The 20242-nt window shown below is 41.5% G+C and overlaps 1 protein-coding gene across 11 annotated transcripts in view; it reads left to right on the forward strand.

The window, feature by feature from the left end:
- The window catches only part of ATP8B (ATPase phospholipid transporting 8B), an 82036-nt gene that overhangs the window by 30179 nt on the left and 31615 nt on the right, over window positions 1-20242 (forward strand). For 7 of the 11 annotated variants that reach the window (XM_031982825.2, XM_031982821.2, XM_031982822.2 and 4 more), the window contains exon 1: window positions 17337-17492. Coding sequence is in view for 4 of the 11 variants with exons in the window: in XM_031982827.2 (XP_031838687.1) it covers window positions 15387-15420 (34 nt within the window). In the remaining 7 variants the exon portion in view is untranslated. Of the gene's footprint in view, window positions 1-720; window positions 1747-14533; window positions 15421-17336; window positions 17493-20242 lie in introns of those variants that run through there. The other 4 variants (XM_031982827.2, XM_076371650.1, XM_076371651.1 and 1 more) reach the window with 2 other exon arrangements.

Consider the following 20242-nt stretch of genomic DNA (forward strand, 5'->3'; position numbering starts at 1 on the left):
AAACAGAAGGAAAACGGGGATTAACGAGTGCAGATATGTCTGAGCAGATGCATCAGCATAATTACGTTATTCCTGTGCACAACAAATAGAAAACAACATTCAACATTCTGACGAATAAGTTGTATCCCAAATGAAAAACTGATTAACGTCATATGTAAAAATTACAAAAAAATGAAAACACGTAAATAAAGAGAATAAAAGAAAATTTGGTACTTACGTATTATACGGATAACCTTTGTTTCCTAATCAGTTCCTAGATCACTCGTTTGGGTTAGTATTTATTTAATACTACAACACGTTATTAATATTTCATTATCGCTACCAATTTTATTAATATCTTATTTCTAAAAAGCAAAGACGGTATAATACCCAAGTACCAAAAATTGTCCTTCTTCCTCTAGAAGACTTCTTTCAATAAGCGAACTAATTCTAAAATAAGAATGCAATAACAATGCGATATTGAAACAATCATCAATACATCATCGCCAGAAGTCGCTCCAAGATGCGATGAACAAAAGAACATTGAATATCCAACATGGAAGCGTCACGAGGAAAGATCTAGCTTACCATTTCCCTGTCCAATTAGAAAAAGACTCGTCCAATTAAAAAAGAATCCGTTGCGTGTCACGCGGGCGTACGAGTTTTTAGCCGGCGCTCGTTTCCCACCTCGCCGAAGCTTTTCCCTGGATCGCGGAGGGCGCGCGCGGCTACGGAGAAATGCCACCTCGCGGTTTTACATGCCAGTCGAGAATGGCGTAAGCTTCCGAGCGGACGGCCTTTCCGATCGGTGCTCGCTTCGCAGAACGACGCTCCGTTCCGTTCGCGCGGAACACGAGGATCGCAGCCGGCGACGCGACTTAACACGACACCACCGTCACGTTCTCGATTCAAACGTATGCGGGCAAACCCGAAATCGGCGGCGACCGTGCCAACTATCATCTTCCTTCGTTCTGTGACCGGGTCCAACAGAAACAACGAAAGAAAACGAGAATCATTCGCGAAAGTATTCTAAGTGTCTGTGATCAAGGAAATCAATTTCCACATTTGCGAACCTCCCGTTGGCCGGAAGTGCGGACTCGATAGTTGCCTCTGTGTGTTCTGGAATCGAATCCCCGTGAAAGCTGAAGCGCTTAGCTGGTTCGCTCGACCAAGTTCCTTTCTTTTTCAACTTTTTTTCTTGGCGAATGGTCGTCGAACCTAACCGGCGAGGAAGTTTTTCTTGGCTTCGATCGATTCGTCGTGTGCCGTTGATAAGGATCTAGGTGGCTAGCGGTTGAATCGGAGAACGCCTGGACTGAAAGGAGATCCCGGAGGGGACCAGCGTTTCGAAAGCCGCGATTTCGTGCGCGCCCGACACCTTGATATTTCCTCGGGGCGAAGGTGGTCGATCGCTGCGAAGGATTTCCCTGCAACCTTGACCCACTGGGATCAATTCGCTGTTACGATCGCGAGCCTGCCCGAACGAGAACAATGCTTCGCGGAGCCTCGTGTGTATCCGCTTGATCAACGCGACCGGACACATTCTTTTTTTTTATCCGGGTCGGACCGAGTGAATGTTCCTACGCGAGTGTTGAACAGGTTTCTTTTTCCCCTTTTTTACTTGCTGGTTCTTCGGGGATCATGGGACGTCGACCGGTGATCGTCCTGGTAGAAACACTGTGAATGTGCGCGAAGTTTACGGTGGCCACGCGCAGCGTCGGATGAAACTTCTAATATGCGAAGAGATGACTCCTGGTGGTACTCAAGGTACACGTTATGAATTAATCGTGAATTCTTGTCCGATTGTGATGATTTCTTTCTATTTTGTCTTGCTTTTTTTTGTATGTTTCATTCAACATTTTGGGGGTTGCTTTTTTGACCAGAACTGCTGCACTCGTTAGAATGACAGGTTTCAGTGTTCTTATTTCGTAATTGTTGATCTGTCTCGAAAGTGTTGAATATCTGAAATGATTTTAGAAGTAAACAGTTTCACTTGGATACTGTAATGAATGTATGAAATATTCGAAAAAAATGTATTATCGCTGTTTCTGTAAAGATTTCTGAAACGACTGTAGACGTTCGTGGAATGTGCGATGGTTTAAGGGTTGCTTCTGTGATTATGGAGATTTCTTTTCTTCCGTCGTCGAAAGTATTTGTTATACTTGTGCATTGGTTGTGGATGTTCGTAGATACTTTAATGAATGTATGGTTCCAATTCAGTTGTCCTTTATTAGTGTTTTGGAGGTTGGTTTGATAGCTCGTGGTACTAAAACGTGTTCCAGTGATAGCGATCGGGGAAATCGGTCAGTGATCGATCGTGTTTTGAGATTCTTCGGTGATTAGATAGAGTATGTTCGAACCCTCATTCAGTCTGCGATTAACGTAACTGTACACGCTGTAAATTCATATATATCAGTATGTAGATTTTTTATACTCGTACAGTTCACGACATACGAAAGTTTCATATGTTGCGAGCATCAAGATCTGAACTTGGCTGTCACACGAATATTGCGTCACAAGCTTATCAGCTGTGCCCTTTGCGAGTCGTTTATTACGTTTTATAAACTCACTTTCATACGTTTCACCTGTTGGAGCAATTACATCAATTCAACGAAGTTTCGATTTGCGCGGAACAGTCGGAACCAGTTGAAAATTGCTCGAATACGTTTGAAGAATTTCGGAGTTTCTTGAAAAGGTCAGAAGATCGTTGAAGCTATTTTCACGTAGTTCAATGGAAACGGAAATATATTCGAAGGAAATATACTTAGAATCCTCTGGAAAAGAAGCAAAATCGATTTGCTGGAGTACAACGTGCATGAATGGTTAAGTTAAGGAAGTGAACGTAACTTAATGTTAATTGTATCTGTTGGAGACGGAAGTTTAAGTTTTAAGTTGCAAGGAACTCGAACGATAATTTTCAATTTAAAATGAAATCATCAATATAATATATTAAAAAGAAGTTCACCGTAGAATCTACGATGATTGACGTAATTATTAAAAAGACGATAGCCTCCTGTGACTTCAGTGAACTGAAACTTGCACTGGAAATATTGCATACATCGTTGCATTCATCGAGGTTAAGGCAAACATTTCAAGTAGCGGTTCAATATTAAAACAGTCTAGTAGTAGCATTCTTTGTTTAAATGTCTGATGGGATTAGATCACTGTTTCTTCTATTAGATATAGATTCTCCATTGACTCACATCTCCCAGTTGTACCGTTGCTCGTGAATCACAGCGTGATATCTTCCCCGCGTTTCAGTGAGATGTCCTTGCAGCCTCGAATCATCATCGACGGTTATTGATAAATAGAGTTCAATGTCAACGAACGCATAAATTTCGGATGGTGAAACCTGCGTATGTCTCTCGGAACTTTTACTGTTCCATGAAAGCACGAACGCTAAGAGTTTTACGGTGTGATAGCCAGAGGCAACGTCTTCTTGGGCCATATTCTTGCGATGGAGATGTCGGTGCTCTTGTTTCGGGTGCCAAGATAGTGAGTGAATATCGATCAACAGGAAGAAAGCATCTCCTTTATTCGATAATAAATTTTGAATGGAATTCACGTGGAAGAAACGAACAAATGCAGAATTATATGGAAATAAGATACACACAAATATTTTCATTTTATCTTTACAGAGAAAAACTTCGATAGAATTTTTCTCAATTTATATTAGTCCACTATATCTTCTTTATTATTTATTTGTGAGTTAATTCAGAATCACAACACGTTTCTTAATGGAAATATTTGGCGAAGGTTGTCTACTATTTATTTCAATATTTTTCTGTACTTTTGTAACTTCATATTTAACTGCATTTGAAACGTTTTTTATTTGATTGCTCGGTAACCTTCGCGAACGTTTCATTGGAATCAGTTCATGGATTATTTCACGATAATACTCTCGTTAATTAGATTGTATTCCCAAGAGTATCGTTTCTTCGTCTGCGCATCGGATTCTTATCATTGCTTATTGCATACGATCATCTCAACGATTTGTTGGGATCAATATACGAGACCCGAGAGCACTGAAAAGAGTTCATTGTATCGCGCGATCGATGAGAGAAACGTTAACGTCGTGCCTGCTCCCGTGTCATACGATATCTTCACGATTAAATACGCGTCATTCATTTTCATACTCTTCTCATAATATTATCAGAACCCATTCCTCGCTGCTCCGTACAGTAACACTCTTACGATGAGTCCTGTGTTTCATCGTTCTCGAAGTTGAAGCGTAATTAGAATTGTCAATCCTTCCTAATACTCTTTCTTTTAATGTTATTATCAATGTTCACTACTACCAATGAATTAATATTCACGCGCTCGATGAGTGAGAAAGTTAACTCCTTTAGTAAAAAACAGTTACGAATGGAAGCTTAAGTTTTCAGGCTTTTGAACTTAATACATACACCTGAAAGAAAATAACGAAGTAATGAATATGAAAAGATAGACAGCATTGTTCTCTATTTTCTTTATATTGTACCATATCAAATATTTTCTAGTATCCTGATTCGTGTTAGAGAGTGACTTGTTGATAAAACTGTTCACAATCAGCTCATCATATTTGATCAATCTGTATTCACTAAATATAGAAATTCTTTTTTGACATATCTCCAGATTAGGCTGATTATTCAAGTATATCAATTATAAAATATTCAAGTGTCCAATCTCCAATCAGCTGCGACACCAAAGATCACAAGGCGACAGAAAAATAGTGAGAGTAGACGATTGACCTTGCAGACGCCAACAGATTAGCTCCATTGTCGAAGGTTAAATCGAAAGAACGATCTGGTCGAAAGTCGATGATTGGTCTTGATCGCTGGACCCGATCGAAAGATTAACCCTACTGCATTCTTCAAGTCTCTTTTTACCTAATCACGTCTTTATTTTCCTATTATCATTTTATTTATATAACATATTGCCTGCCACGAGTATTATGGATGTTTCACATATCACGTATTCTTTCACAGCAAAGATGAATGTTATTACTGTTATTAGAAATAATTAATCATTCGATATCACAGTTCTTACGTTACGCTGTTATTTACTTATCTATACTACTAAATATATCCATTCGACATCAATATTCGTATTGCAATTGTTCTCGGTCATTCGTTAATAGCCAGCGTGGCAGTGAACGCGTTTATCTTTCCCGATCTCGTGATCTCATTTTGTCAAGGATACTTCCGAACTTGAGAACACTGCAAGAAAATTATTATTAGACCGAATGTCCCCAGTTTTTCAGTGATGTTTCAAACACACGGACCGGGGATCGCAACGGAATCGCAAAACATCGAGGAAATGATGTATCGCGAGAAATGTTCGGAGGATGCGATGGTTTTCGAGCAAAAGTAGTCGGCTGCACGGATACAATTGGCGGCCGGCCAATCGTGATATCATGAATGTATGCATCATGCGTGCCGGCTGTTTTCTAAATCAGCTTCCGTCATTAATGGTGGGGGAGCTGTTGTAACTTTCGTCTCGCAGGCGAAACGGACGCGCGAACGCGAAACCGTGTGTCACCTGTGTAACGGACTGTCCCGGAAAGCTTCTTATCGGATCACCGATACCATCGGGCACTATGCAATTCTATCGCGCTCCAATCGATTGCCTTTGTATTTCGATCCTTATCGTCTCTCTAATTGCATTTGATTCGCGCTATGGCCCTCGAGAAATTTCGAACGATTCCATTATATTTCTAGAAAACGAAGAAACAATGATTAGATCTTGCAAGCTTAATTAAGTATAGTCATCGTTACTTCAATGAAAAAGAATTTTCATCGAGACTCTGAGGAAAATTCAACCCATTACAGTTACACTTAGAAAGATTTATTCCCCAGTTACTGCCATTGAACATTCTTTTACAGTATTTGTGAGTTCCGAGTTGTATGTAGGAACAACAGTATTATCAACAATGTTTTCTTCTTTTATACTACAAATTATTAATTCAAATCGCGTTACTGTTAACACTAGTCTGGACCTAGAAAGCAATAAGCTGTAACTGATAAATTAACACTATTTCTTCTAGCCTCATTTAAAAATCGTACCAAGCAGTAAGCTTTTGAGTAACAGAATACGTTCAAAACAATGACCACACGCAAACACGAATTCCCTTTCTACTAGCCAATTTTTCTGCACGACTTTCTAGTCCAAGGATCGAGTAGATTTTTAGTGCCTTCTTGTCTGCACCTAGCCTAATTATTTCAAGCGTGTTGTTGTGCACACACCGGGCCTCATAAAACTGACTTTTATTAGTCGATAATTTTAGATTGGTTATTCGTATATCAGAGGGAAGTGACTCATCGAGCTTAATGCGTGCAATCGAGACGTCTGCCGAAAACTGTGCGTCTCTAGTGGCCGTCATCGGGCTCTCCCTGTAACCGTCGAGGTAGCCTCGCCATTACCCTTGGTTCGTTTTTCTTGGACCTTCTTCTGATCCCCATAGGGATAGCCGGAACACGGTCTACGAAAATACCCCGGAGATACTCTGCTCTTGGCTATCTTCACCGTTTCCTTTACTTCCCCGTGGTCTTTTTATTTCGTACTGCGGACGGTTTCAATGAGAACCGAGAACCACCGAAAAGTTGCGAGTGCAGGGATTGGTGCGAAGTCTGTTTCATCTACGAATTACCTCTGGGTCAATAGTTGCACAATCGAACAATATTAACTCGGGATTATGGTCGTTGAAGACATACTAGTCGTTCGTGCGGCTGGCGACGGTCTATGGATGAACTGAGACGGGCAGAATTTTATTTGGACAACGTTTAGCGAACAGTAACGGTGTATACGAGCTCGATAATAGTGGTTTGTAACTACTGTTTCTGAGTTCTTGAGAGAAAAAGCTTTTGTGGAAAGTGGTTGGGTTAATTAGATAGCAATATTAAGACTCGAGAGGTGATTCTCAGTTACCATTTGATTTGATGCAACAAAATTACAAAGTGTTACATATAACATTAAGTTTTGTATAAAATAGCTTTGTTTCTTGATCTACGTATATCTTCTCATTAGTTTCAAATAGTGTCGTCCATGTCTCATCGGAAAGTGTAGAACGTGTTTAGTGAAAATCTTCCGAGTGCGAGGGGCTAATGATTAATAGTAAGTAATATTGTTGGTATCATTGCCCAGGTTTAGTTTAAAAAGTAATGATTGGCAATAGAGAAATAGAGATATTATTTGTGTTTGTTTCTGTTTCTTACAAGTTGTTGGATTAATTAAGTAGTAATATTAATGATCAATAGTAATTAATATTGTTGATAACATAGTAATACAGCAGTGATGTTTAATTCAAATTCAGGTGGATAGAATGATGTTTGTGGGTGTTTTTGTTTTGTTTGAGATCTCACTCGCGAGTCTGGCGCGTTACTGTATGGCAGAAAGTGAATGGTGTGATTGCAAAGTACGTTGGAACTGTATAAAACACAGCGATCCTTTATTCACTTTGCACAAGGGTTAAATTCCAAGAAAATCGAATTTGAATATTCATCGGACACGCCTACTGTGGAATACGTGTCGACTCGCGTGTCTGGCCATTGCAGACTGATTGTACTTTATACAAGCTCCAAGGGTAGTTTTGGTACACGTGGATCAGAGTTTCGCATTAAAACAATATTACTACAAATTTCAAACGTGAATTTCATGTATACATCTCAAGATAATTAAATACAAACAGTCAATAAATATATTTAACATAAAAACGATACAAATACTGAAACGAATACATTTAAACAGTAATTACACATTCAACTAATAATCACATCAACATATTTAAACATTAATTAACTATAAATATACACGAACAACTCACCAAAAAACAAACGTATATTCGATATGAACAGACGTAAATAAATAAACGAAAATACACGTTAAATCTTCATACATTCCTTCCCACGAAACCAAAGGAAACCGGAAACTATTTCAAAATCATAACTTCCTCGAAAGTGGTATCGAAAGTCATAATAGATCATACGCAACGGTGCTCATTACTTCAACGATAAAAAAAACAACACAACCATTAATCTCTTCCACTAGAAATTATCATTAAAAAAGAAACGTCATTACTCATGGAACGTCCTAATACAATTTATTTTCCGAATTTCTCTCATTGTCGATTTCCGAGGCCACGTAGAAGCGGGTCACAATTGACCCGGCCGTAGTTAGCACAAAAAAAGACGAGGGGGTGAAGCCAACAGGTTAAAGCGAAGGCACGTCACACAGAAGCATCATGTTACCGTGCTGCTTGCGGAGTAAGAGCTCGCCGTGCCATGAAACTGTCCAACGGACGTGAAAGAGAAACTGAAAAGAGGGTGTGGGGCTAGAGCTCTGTCGCGAATGAAGCCGCTTGTGTAACGTGCGGCCGTTTGTACACGATTGGCATAAGGTGCGGGAGGAGAGAGGGCGGCGAATGGTGGGGGGGGGGGAGATCGTTAAGGTGTGGAAAACGTGTTCGCCGACACGAGCCGGATAGAAATTATTGGTCAGCTTTTCAGACGGTATAAACGATGACTGGCGCTTGCCGGGTAATACATCCCGTGAATTTTGTTATCTCGACTGCTTTACAACGCGGGATGTTTGGCGTTATGATATATGTATCCAACATCCTGAGATACACGTTCGTTCCTTATCGTCGTTCAAACATTTACCGGGGCGATCCGGCACAGAAATGATAATCTGCCTTTTGAAGAAGTCGTCTATTCGTTCGGCGAACAACGTCCAAGGTGTACCACGAATAAACTGGGCGCATTTAGGCATTCGTCGCTCACCGGGTGTTCATCGTTTGGTCGTTTTATAATTCGAACCGTATTTGTATGGTATTATAGATTTTTCTCTTTAAGTTAGACTCCTTTTAACAGCTGTGGCCTTTGAAAGGATTTTCGATACTCTTCCCGGCTAGTTTTCGTGAATGCTTTCTATAAGGTGTCTATGGGACGCGTACCTGTTGCTGAAATGGATATTATCGTTACTGTTAGAGTGATGTGTAGTTTCTTTTAAGTTTCTTAAGGATTTATAATAAGTGCTGAATGTTATCCGCGAATTTATCGAAGGGATTAGAACTGTGTCAAGGGTGCTAACGGAGGCAGCACAAGTGTAGTCTACGTGGCGTTGACCGTTAAAATAAAATCAATTTTTCGTTGATTGTAGGCTGTAACGTGATCTAAATGTAGATTTTGTTATAAATGTTTTGTAGCTTCTTATGAATGTTCATTATTCTTTAATATTGTTCATACAGACACTATATCTTACAATTTTTGAATGTAATATTTATTATCTCTAGCGTTGCGACGAAGAGCTGCAACTACGATTGTGTGTTTCATAAGTGGCATTTTTATTATCGAAATTGAATTGAATAAATGATAACAGAAATTAGAACGATTATTAATTGATTTTTTCAATGCGAGCAACAAGTGCCGCTTGCGCTGAGCACACTTTTTTTCAACTTGTTTTCTTTTCTCAGGCGAACTGGATCGCCTTGAGTGGCCATTTTACGCGGTATCAGAAATTAACTCGCTCGGTCTCAATCTCGCTGACGATTCCCACCATTGAAACAATTTATACCTTCTTCAATTGTTCGAATCGCCTGTTGATTGCTCTTCTTTTATCGTCGGCCTCGTTATTACGCGACTTGTAATTTTCGTGTGCTCGAACTGTGGACGTTTCCTGAAATATAAGTTGTCATTGTGGATCGTTATGTTACTTCAGCATTGCGGGAACGAATGTTCTTCTCTCTGTTTAATTTACAAGGCACATTGTAGTATTCGTGTATAATCGTTACCTCTTATCGGAAACGAGTGCTTAATGAAACTTGTTGAAATGATTCGGTGCACAGTATGTGGCACTAAGAATTTGCTGTGTCATAATTACTCTACGGAATGTCTCGGTAAAACTCTTAACTTTATTAAAATTCCTCGACAACATGGGAATTCAATTATTCAATGTCCTCGAATTTGAAAATAATCACAGAAATCAAACTATCGTAAAGTCAAGAAATCTTTAATCTCGGGAATTATATTCAATTCTCTACTCCGTTGCATTACGAAATAGAAAATAACTACTTCGCTGTGTATCTGTAAATTACCATTCCATGCAGCTAATCAATTCAATCGCACCGAAGAACGCAATAATCACAAAATATCGGTTAGCACGTGTGTACACCTAATTGCTCTTATAAACGTGTTGAATTATACTTTACTCTGTTACGCATCATCACTGGAGTAACACGTTGAAGATTACTGGTTCCGCTCGAACGAACAAAACGATAAATTTACGGTAACATATACTCGCCTCTCATTTTATTTGCAAGAGAATTAAATTCAAATTTCGTCCAAATACTCGTTCTACCGCGTAAACTCGATTAACGTGTCTGCCCAGTACTCACGCTATCTACTTTTTACACCGCACGTTCAAATGTTACCTATCTTCAAATTTAATTTTCGAAAATGAAGCCTAAACGACAAAAAATATTGGCCTACATTTCCGACCTATTTCTCTCTCTCTCTCAGAATCGACAGATTGGCTTACAACACCGATTGCCGGACACGTCGTGTGGACATTTGCTCCGATGATTCCGATAATCTTAGATCTCATGAATTAGTGAACTCCTGTCACCCGTAATATCTTATCGTAACTGTCTTCCAGCTCGACGTGCTTGTCTAAATGTAGATTCACCGTGTATCATCAATGTCCGCATGTCAAAAAGCAATCGATTCCTCGTCAGCCCTTAAACCATGTCGTCTCGCCGGTAATTCGGTGTAATTTCGAATGTTTGATCACCCGAAGAAGTAAACCCCTTTATCGATCACACATGCCCTTATGTACGTGCGTTACTATACAGCAATATGTAGTTAGTAGAATAGGGTGCGCAACTAGCTATTATTCGCAATACTTTTAACAAGGCACCTCGTCCCCCTAGTTACATTCGGATCGCCTAAGTGGTAGAAAACTTCCGAGGCGCATAATTCCCTGAAAAACATCGGCGTATTTGATCGATACAATTTCCGGCTGATTCCGTACACTTTCCTTTAACGTTCCGTTGCTGCTATTTGCTCCACTTCCATGGAAATCGCAAGTTCCACGAGTTCAAGAGTTTTTCAATGCCGATCCATTATAGAAAAATACAACGCCGCTCACGTGTTAAATTATTTTTTTATGGAAATTACACCTAACACATTTCGTTCGGATCATTTTGAATTAATAGTGTCGATAATATATTATTCAATTCGTATAAGGAAAAGGTTTAATTACGTTTCTATCGTGTAGGTCGAAGATACAATGGAATGCTGTCTGAACGGTTTAAACGTGGTACGAGCGAAATCAGTTCGGGAAATGGGTTATATTGCATTTACTTTATTTTACTAGTAAAATATGAACCGTGAGCTAGGAACACGACGAATTTCGAATTAATAGCTGAACGACGAACTTAACACTTAGGCAACCGAAAAAATTAACAAAATAAAAGCGTAGTTAAGGGACAAGTGGAAGATCTCCGGTTGACTAAGTGTTAAGATGCTATAATGACGTATATCCTTTATCGTTGGAGCGTTATATCATTCTATTCGACCCGCAACCCGGAAAAATGATATCCCGTACACACCTGTTTCACGCGAATCGTATTAAGAAAGCGTACAACAACCGCAGGAAAGCGGTCCCCATAGACGTGAAACGTTACTTGATCACACTGAAATCTGTTGCAACGCTCGCAAAGCCTCAAGTTGCAGATTTCATTCCGCACACGGCGTTCACGGCGTTAACTCAATTAGCATCGTGGGGAGGATAAAGCATACGTTAAACTCTCATTCATACCGATAGCTGAAACCTTCGGACGTCATCGCGTACACCCTGACGCCACGCGGAACAAACTAATCCCCGAAACCCTTTTCGCGACGCTGTGGGATAACCTTGGCAACTCCTTAATTTTGTCGAATGGAAATCCCTCTGTTTCAGTAAACTCGATTTCCATTTCGTTTCACCATTTAAGCTGTAGCAACATAAAAACGAATACACAACAGGATTGTATTAACACGTTAATCGCCACGAGAACCTTGAACGTTTTATACATGATTTGTTCGTTCGTGGCAAATGTAAATAGAGTTCTTACATTTCACTATTGTTAACTTATTAATGTTATTAAATATTTTTAGCTGACAACAGTCATCTTACATATCATAATTTTTTTCAAGCAATTCAGAAGCGTGGGTCATCGGTAACTGACACGACATTCAACGTGTTAAGCACACTACTCAATCTTCAATTTCATAAAACTTCTAACACATGAGAAATAAATTTCTTTATTCCCAAATCTATATGTAACTGAAGGTTACATTCTTTTAACAATTCTAGGTTCCAGTATCTGATCAATAAACTCAGGATCGAGGATATTCATTTAACGCGAAATGTCACTAAAACTCTCCCAGTTTATCTGTGACATTCAAGATCGTATGTAAATCGGAGCAGTAATTCTTTGCCGCTCCTAGCATATTTCGTCCCATTGAAAGCGGCAACGTTTATCCGCGCAGCGTGTGCAGCAGGCAGCAACATCGTTCTCGAGAAAAGCTACCCTATTCGATAATTCCCTTGCCGATGCGATTACAGGTGTATTTCTGTCGCGTGAATCACCGAGCTAAAAATACCGGCAGAAAGTGCTTTTACTCGAACATAATTCGTACAGATATTCGGGCCGCGATGGAAATTCAGAAGGGGCCGACAAAAGGCACAGTTAAAGATCGATTAGGCGTGTTAACGGATCGTTGATAGGATTTGCGGGTCTGCCTGTAGGGCTTGCGGACTGTTCCCTGCTATTCTATCGTTTTATCGAGGTCACGAATACACACGGAATGAAAAATGCCCGTCAATGGCGGACGCTCCTTGCATGTAGGTCGTCGGTGGTCAGCGTCGTTAGCAGCACGATCCCGCTTTTGTTAATCGAGACAGGTGTGATCCGCTGCTTACCCCATCCCCTTTTCACTGCGGTAATAGCGAGTCCACACAGAGAAGTTGTTACTTAAACCGATATCCAAACGGAGCGTAACATTTCCGAATCATTGTTCCGTGTCGAGGAACTTGTCGGCCCCCCTAGCGCGCGGCGGTGTCATGGAAGGTGCGTGACAGGGGTTGAAACATCGTTCAATCGTCGCGCTTGTTTCACTCCAATCGGTCGTCTATTGAGTCTTTTCTATATCATCATTTTTATAAATTATTCCAACGCGCTACCGTTGTCACTCATGTGCAACTGACAATCTTATTTTGCGATGAATGGATGAACGTTTAAGATCGTATCGTTAATTTCTGGGAATGAGCGAAATAAATTGGAGAATATAAAAATTGTATATAAAAATAAAGAATGATTTGATCTTCGACAATTTTTGTCTGATGAACATTGCTAATTGAGAACTGGAAAAAGTTCATTGGTAACTTTGTAGCCTTGAAGAATTAATTTTTCTTTTTCATTTGTGTTTCGAGTCAATGATTGAGGTTGCTAGTGACAATAATTTAGTTTCTTTTTAGCGAGTAACTGAATTTTTCGTTTAGTGTACTACAGAAACGGAATTCATGATTACACCGAGAGATGAAGAAGTTTGCTTGGAAGAAAGGGGTCGACCCTTCTGTAAGCGTTTCCTTCGTCACTTGCAAACACGTGACAGAGTTTAAAAAAGGTTTTGCTTCGACTGTGCTTCGATTGAGCGGCTAAGCTTGCTTGTCCTTACGGCTTAACCGGCTATAGACGTGCGTCTCCGTTCTTCGTGCTCCCGGCTCTCTATCCCTCTTGAATGTTCGATACCATATTTCGCATGGTTTAGCATGGACAGGTGGTGAAAATATAATTGGGCTTGTCATTCGATAAAAGGTCATTCTAAAGTGTATCCAGACTGTGCACGGCGGTAACACGAACATTAACTTATCAGTTTATCGTTCATCAAATAACCAATGCACAAGTATATACTCGCCAGCCTATAGTTTAAATGGCGCGTGCACGATTCCGGAAAAAAATATTGTAGAACACGTGTACGCAAGCGGGAAACGGCAAATGGGATACGAATTGATTCGTTCCACGCTTTCTCAATGTCACATTTAATAATGTAGAAAACGGAGACAATCACCGCGCAGTTTTCACGGTGAAACGATTCAGTTCCGAAGAACTGTCCCTATTAGCTGATTGGACACTCGTCGTTATTTGTGTACGGCAAATTATCGTAAGGCAAATTATCGAGTTTCCACTGTTACGAATCAATTTCCATATTCACGATTCCATTAGAACAACGCTACGATTTGAAAGAATAAATTGCAACTCCAGACACAAATTATTCCTGCACTTGATCGTTTATACGTAGGTATACAATTACAATGCATGCTACTTAGAACGATTGATCACTTTAAAGGATTCAGAGCAGAAAAAATATTCCCGTTCATTTATTACCGAGGACAAGCTGACCGCGCACGCAGAAACGATAAAAGCAACCCCCAACCCGGTTCCACCGCAAATTGTCCTCGCGTCGTGAAACATTAATCGAACGAAAAACATTAACGACTGGAGCCCGTGTATTAATCACCGGTTCTCTTTTTCCAGCGTGTGCTCGCAACGTTCAGCGCGGGAGGGGGTAGGTGAGGGTTGGCTGGAGGCAGGAGAGGTGTTCCCGGACACCGAAAGCTGGGGCACCCTGACGAGGAGGTCCCGGAGGAGGAGGTGGGTCGCCGGAGAGAGGAAAGAAAGGAGGTGACCATCCACCCCACATGGACGCCACCCCCAAAGGACCCCCCGTACCCCCCACACCGGATATCCTGTCACCATTATTTAGCCGCGGAATATCCGACCTAAACGTAAGGGCGCCGTTTCGGAAGCACGGGCTGCACCGTGGTCAGCGTTACCGTCTAGCATCGAGGCATCGTCCGTCGCTTGATACTGGTCGCGCGACGGAAACGACCACCGCCTACGCGTCATTCTTATCCACTACGTGCCTAAATTTCTCTCGCGTTTATCGCTGTAACACGAGAGGATCGTCGTTCCTCCATCGCCGCGCGACCAAGTATCAACCGACCAGGAGGCAGAGGCCAATCATCACACTCGATAGGGGAACAACGAGCCTACGATCGAAATCGAACGAAAACGATCGCACTCAGTGTCCATCGTTGGGGTGCACCGTACCAACAAGACTGCCGACTACCACGCGTACGGGTACCGACCTACCAAACCCCCCGTCGTCATTCCTCCAGTTTCCCGGAAACTGGACAACGTTTTCTACCCCCGTTTTTACACCCCGATCGGCGTTTGATGCATTTTCCACGACGCCGGCCGAACACCAGCCTCGCCGTGCCGGTACACCGCGTTCCAGAGGTGTGAACGACACCCCCGTGAAACATATCTACAGACTCCGTCCAGAAGCGCCTAACTCTCAGCCGCAGCCTAACAGACCACGCGAACAATGTCGCGCAGCTCTGCCACGCGTCCCATGGAAGGTGAGTGGTACCATTCCGATTAATTGCTATGCACCGCGCGGACGGAGATCAACGCTAATCTCTGACACCTGCCGGTGCAACGCGTTCATTATGATAATTTGTATAGCTCGATGATTCTCATTCCTGGCGATGTTTCAATCGAAACGTGCATTCGAATTGATTCCGCTAAGAGAAGATTGACGCCGACGATTCGCCGTGTATTTTGATTGTCGGCAGTTGCGCGGGAAAGTAATACCGTTGCGTATCTGTTGTCGATAAGTATTACGCTTGTTTCGCTGTTAACGTTTTGAGATACAGTAGCGTCGTATATCTAATCTTGTCGACGCTACAGTTAGGTGCGAATCGTTTATTTCCGTTGAAGAGGCCGATCTCTAGATTGCTGCCTTAATGGAAATAATGAGTATTTCATCACGTGGAAATCATCCAAATATTTTCACGCCTAGTGTATGGGTATTTTGGTAAACGCAGTACTGCGGTAGTTCGCTCCGCGAGGTCAATTGCTGCGAAAAAAAAATCAATTACCTGCGGTTTGACATAATAAATGTACGTTCTTATATGACTTATGCGACTAACAATCTCACAAGGTTTATCAAAAAGGTAGGATTTCATGAAGAACAGAACTAATTTTAACTCCCAAATTCATATATTTTAAAATAATATGTCGTTGCCAACTGACGTAAATAATTCCCCAAATTAACGTCTTCTATTGCCCCATCGGTGGATATCATAAATGTGTTATATTCTCTCAGAAGGTAATTACTCTGCTTGTTACACAATATTAAAAAAAGAACGATATATCTTCATGTATATCTTCAAGCTCAAAGAATAATTCCGCAACTAACAAGAACGTCGTTTCTAAAAAAGAAAGAAATCGTTCGAGGTAAATGGTTACACGTGCGCATAAGCCACATAACCTCAAAGCCTAGTCCGTCGCGCAGGGTTAATTCCCCGCACGAAGCGAGTTCAATACCACAATCGCATTGCGATAACCGAAATATCACTGCACACGTGCTTCCGTTTTCCCTGTTCGTTCGAGCCGTACCAATTGGATCGATTCGCGGAAGCGAAAAGCTCGTGCGCAGTTTGTGACGATCGTAAACGTAGCAACCCTCTTTACCCCCGAATGGTGGATGCTTCTCGGTCGAGGACGGGTGGTTGGTTGCTTGGAAATTTCACGGCACCACCGGCGTGACGACTCGTGGCGCCGTCAAGGGACGACGCCTCGAAGTCTCTCGACGATCATCGAGCAAATACTACTACTACTACTACCTCGGCCCGACGACTCGGCTCTCCGTCGTGCCGTTCGAAACGTTGAAGCACGCCGTCGTGCGATGGGCACCCCTCGTGCAGTTTGCGTGTGAACGTGATGTACATCGTGACTCGGGACGCGTGAATCCATCTCGCGTTTCACGTAGGTCAATAATCCGTGGTCACGGGTACACGTCGGGGAACACCCGCCGCGTAACGGGAGCCAGCCGTCGTGTGTCACGCGCGATGGTTATGGTGACGGCAGTGCTGACAGTGGCGGAAAACATGGAACGCCGCCGGTCCCGATGTTCCCCGAGAGTGGCAACGATAGACGGTGACCGCCCAGCGCGCGCTGGCTGATCCCCTTTTCTTCCCGAGGAGACCGCTGGGAGAACCGAAAAAGTGACCAGTGATCGTGGAACACCCTCCCGGATTCCGTGCATCCCCTATCGTTCCTGTCATCAACGACGATATTGTGTGTGCGTGCGTGCGTGCGTGACGTGCGTGACGCGTGTGTGTGCGCGTGGCACAGTCACACTACCGTGTTCGGTTTCCTCCGTCCGGGCCGTCTCACGTTTTAGTTGTCCCCTCGAAGAAGGCATCCAGCATCCTCTCGTCAAACGGATCGATCCGCGGACGCGACGTTTCGAACGTTTTACACGTCCGTCAACCGTCCGCGGTTGTACAGTGTCCCCGTGGTAAAATCTGCGTGAAACGGCCTCGATATGCTCTCTCATCAACGACGATCGTTATAACGACGTCGCCCTCGTCGACGCGGGCGCTTCGACCGCCCGTACCCTTGCACCGACTGCGAAAACAACGAGGTAACCTGATTCTTTTTCGAAAGAATACGAAGGTCGTGTCGCCTGGCCAGCGTGTGTAAGTGTCGTCTCGTGCGTGCGCGTTACGGCCACGGGACAAATTGGGGAACGATTTTGCACGGTCTGCCGTTTAATAACGCGGAATCAGCGGAACAACGGCCGATCGATGTGATCGAACGTTATATGTCGATGACATTTCGTTATCGAGGCCGGCAATCGGTTCGAACGATCAACAATAGTCCAGACGTTTGATAAATACGGATCTTGGAACACATGCACTCGTGACGTTCCTCTATGCGGTGAGAGAGAGAGAAAGAGGAAGAGCGTGACGGGAGCGCGAGAGGGAGACATTGAAATGTATCATTTGTATGGTCTACCTGTTATGATTGTAAGCTCATTGACGGTGGACGTTCTTTTCAGTGCACGGTTGCCTTTCTTTTGTCTACGCGTCAATAAGGATGAGACATCATCTGACGAGTAACGCTCGTTCGTATCTTTACGCGTCCCGTTGTATATAGACGCGCATTTAGAACGCGGTCAGCACCGCGTTATTAAATTCTTCGCGAACGAGGTTAGTTTTCCATCTATATTAGCATTTTATCGATGGTGTAATGGGAGAGAAATGGAATGGGTGTAAACGAACGTTCAGGATCGCCTCGAGCACCTTTTATGACGAAGACGTCGCCCATTCAGTAATTTCCTAAGAAAATGTAAACTCAGACGTTAAATTACTTTCTCGAGGCTGGCGCCGAAAACCAATGAACGATACATCGTTGATTCGTCCCGTCGTATTAAGAGTAAAATGGGTGATCGTTGACTCAATTATTCACGTGTACATTAACGCTAGAACTACCAGGCGGGTCAAAATGATCAATTCTTAATTTCTTTTACAATTACTGTAAAGGTACAGGTACTTCTTTGAGAAATGATTAAAGAAGCTGATTTAGGAACACCTAAACTGAAATACAAACCAATTGAAATCTCGATAAATTCACATTATAGCTCTTGTAAAGAAATTTTAAAAAGACGGTTTAAGTGCTCAGTAGTTCTAGTGTTAAAAGCTAAAAGTAGCATTGGGTACCAAAGAAAAAAATGGGACACTTGGCAATATTTTAGGAGAATGTTAACGAGAAATAAATTCAGAACTCTTTTAATACTATGAAAAACTTTTATTTTCTAGTTGTGCAAAAGGAAACGTACATTTTTATCTTAATATTTTACTTGTGTATGACGATTGTTATTATTTGTACTTGGCATTATAATTAATGAAACTATTTTATATAAAAGAACGTGAGAATGTTCACAGTATTCATTATAGTGGATCAATTTACATTGGATTATAGTGGATGATTGGTTGAAAAAATATTTCGAAGTGATTTCATTGTCGTTGCGTATCGCCATTCGATTTAGGTCAATTGAAATGTTTTCGAAATCGTCCCCAATGGATGCGTAAATATTTAATCAACTAGTGGCACTCCATAAGAGGCATTCCAGTTGTCGTTAATTGTTTCTCTTTCACGGATTTCAAGGAATTAAGTCATTATCGAGCACATCTCCCGGGAATCTGATATAGCTGCTAACAATGGGTGTATCGAAGTAGAACGGCGCGGTCGTTATGGGCATCACGTAGAAAATAAACATTCCTCGCGATATTATTAATTCATCTTTTGATGAACAGTGACACGATAATAAACAGTGGCGTCGTGAATAAATTAAAGGGCGTTTCCACGTTTAAGTGTGCTCCGTTAAATTGGCATTAAACGCTTCCCTTTTTCTACAAACTGACTGGGTGAGGCCACACAACTGGGTTTTTCCATGAATCTAGTAAATCGTACAAGGAAAACACGTGTTCGAATGTGTTAATGCGTTTTATTTACATAGATATCGAACTTTAAACATTGAATTAATTTATCTATCTAATCGAGTTCAAGGACGATATATATAATTAATTTCCAAGTGGTTCGTGTACCATCACTGTTTTTTTATTTTATTTAGTAACATAAGCTATATTTTATTTTTTTAATTACTACGTTTTTTTTTTATTTAGTATAGTAAGCAATTATATTTGCTGTTCTAAGAACAAAATATAAGAATACGTGTTTGGACTGGGCGGGTAAACGATCACATATTTTCTACGAGAATGCAGTTCGTTAATCTGTTTGCCGTTCAAATCGTGAGTGGAAAGTACAAGAGCGGTAAATTATATGGTGCCAGCAGTAAAAGTCGCTATCAAACGAGGAAATAAATTGAAAATGCACAATAGATTTTTTCCTAAGGCGCTTCGTTTTCGAGCTAATTGACTTCAATATTGGCCGAGTGCGCGTGTACTGAGGTGCATTACTGGGCGGCGTCAAGAAGCGTCCTCCCTGCCTCATGGTACCCTTTGAACGTGGAAAACAGTGCTTGAGTGCACGTGCACTTGACCAATATACAAATTCAATTATCTCGAAAACGGAGCATCTTCCGAGCAAATTTTATTCGAGATTTTCCTCCACTTCTCTCGGCGAAATGATCATCCCTTAACTTTCATCTACGCCGATGTCACATAGGAAAATTAAAATGAGAATTATTTATCGATTTTATAATGAAATGTTCATAATAGTCATAGCTTTTTTTATCATTTTCAAAAATTTGGAATTATCGAATAATTACATTCTCCTTCGACTTGTATTCTCCATAAATTAAGGAAAATATTTCATTAATTAGTATATATCTACCGTAAACGAGAAACATTATAAATACAAAAAAATTGT

This window comes from Nomia melanderi, chromosome 10, assembly GCF_051020985.1.
Source record: "Nomia melanderi isolate GNS246 chromosome 10, iyNomMela1, whole genome shotgun sequence".
NCBI lineage: Eukaryota > Metazoa > Arthropoda > Insecta > Hymenoptera > Halictidae > Nomia > Nomia melanderi.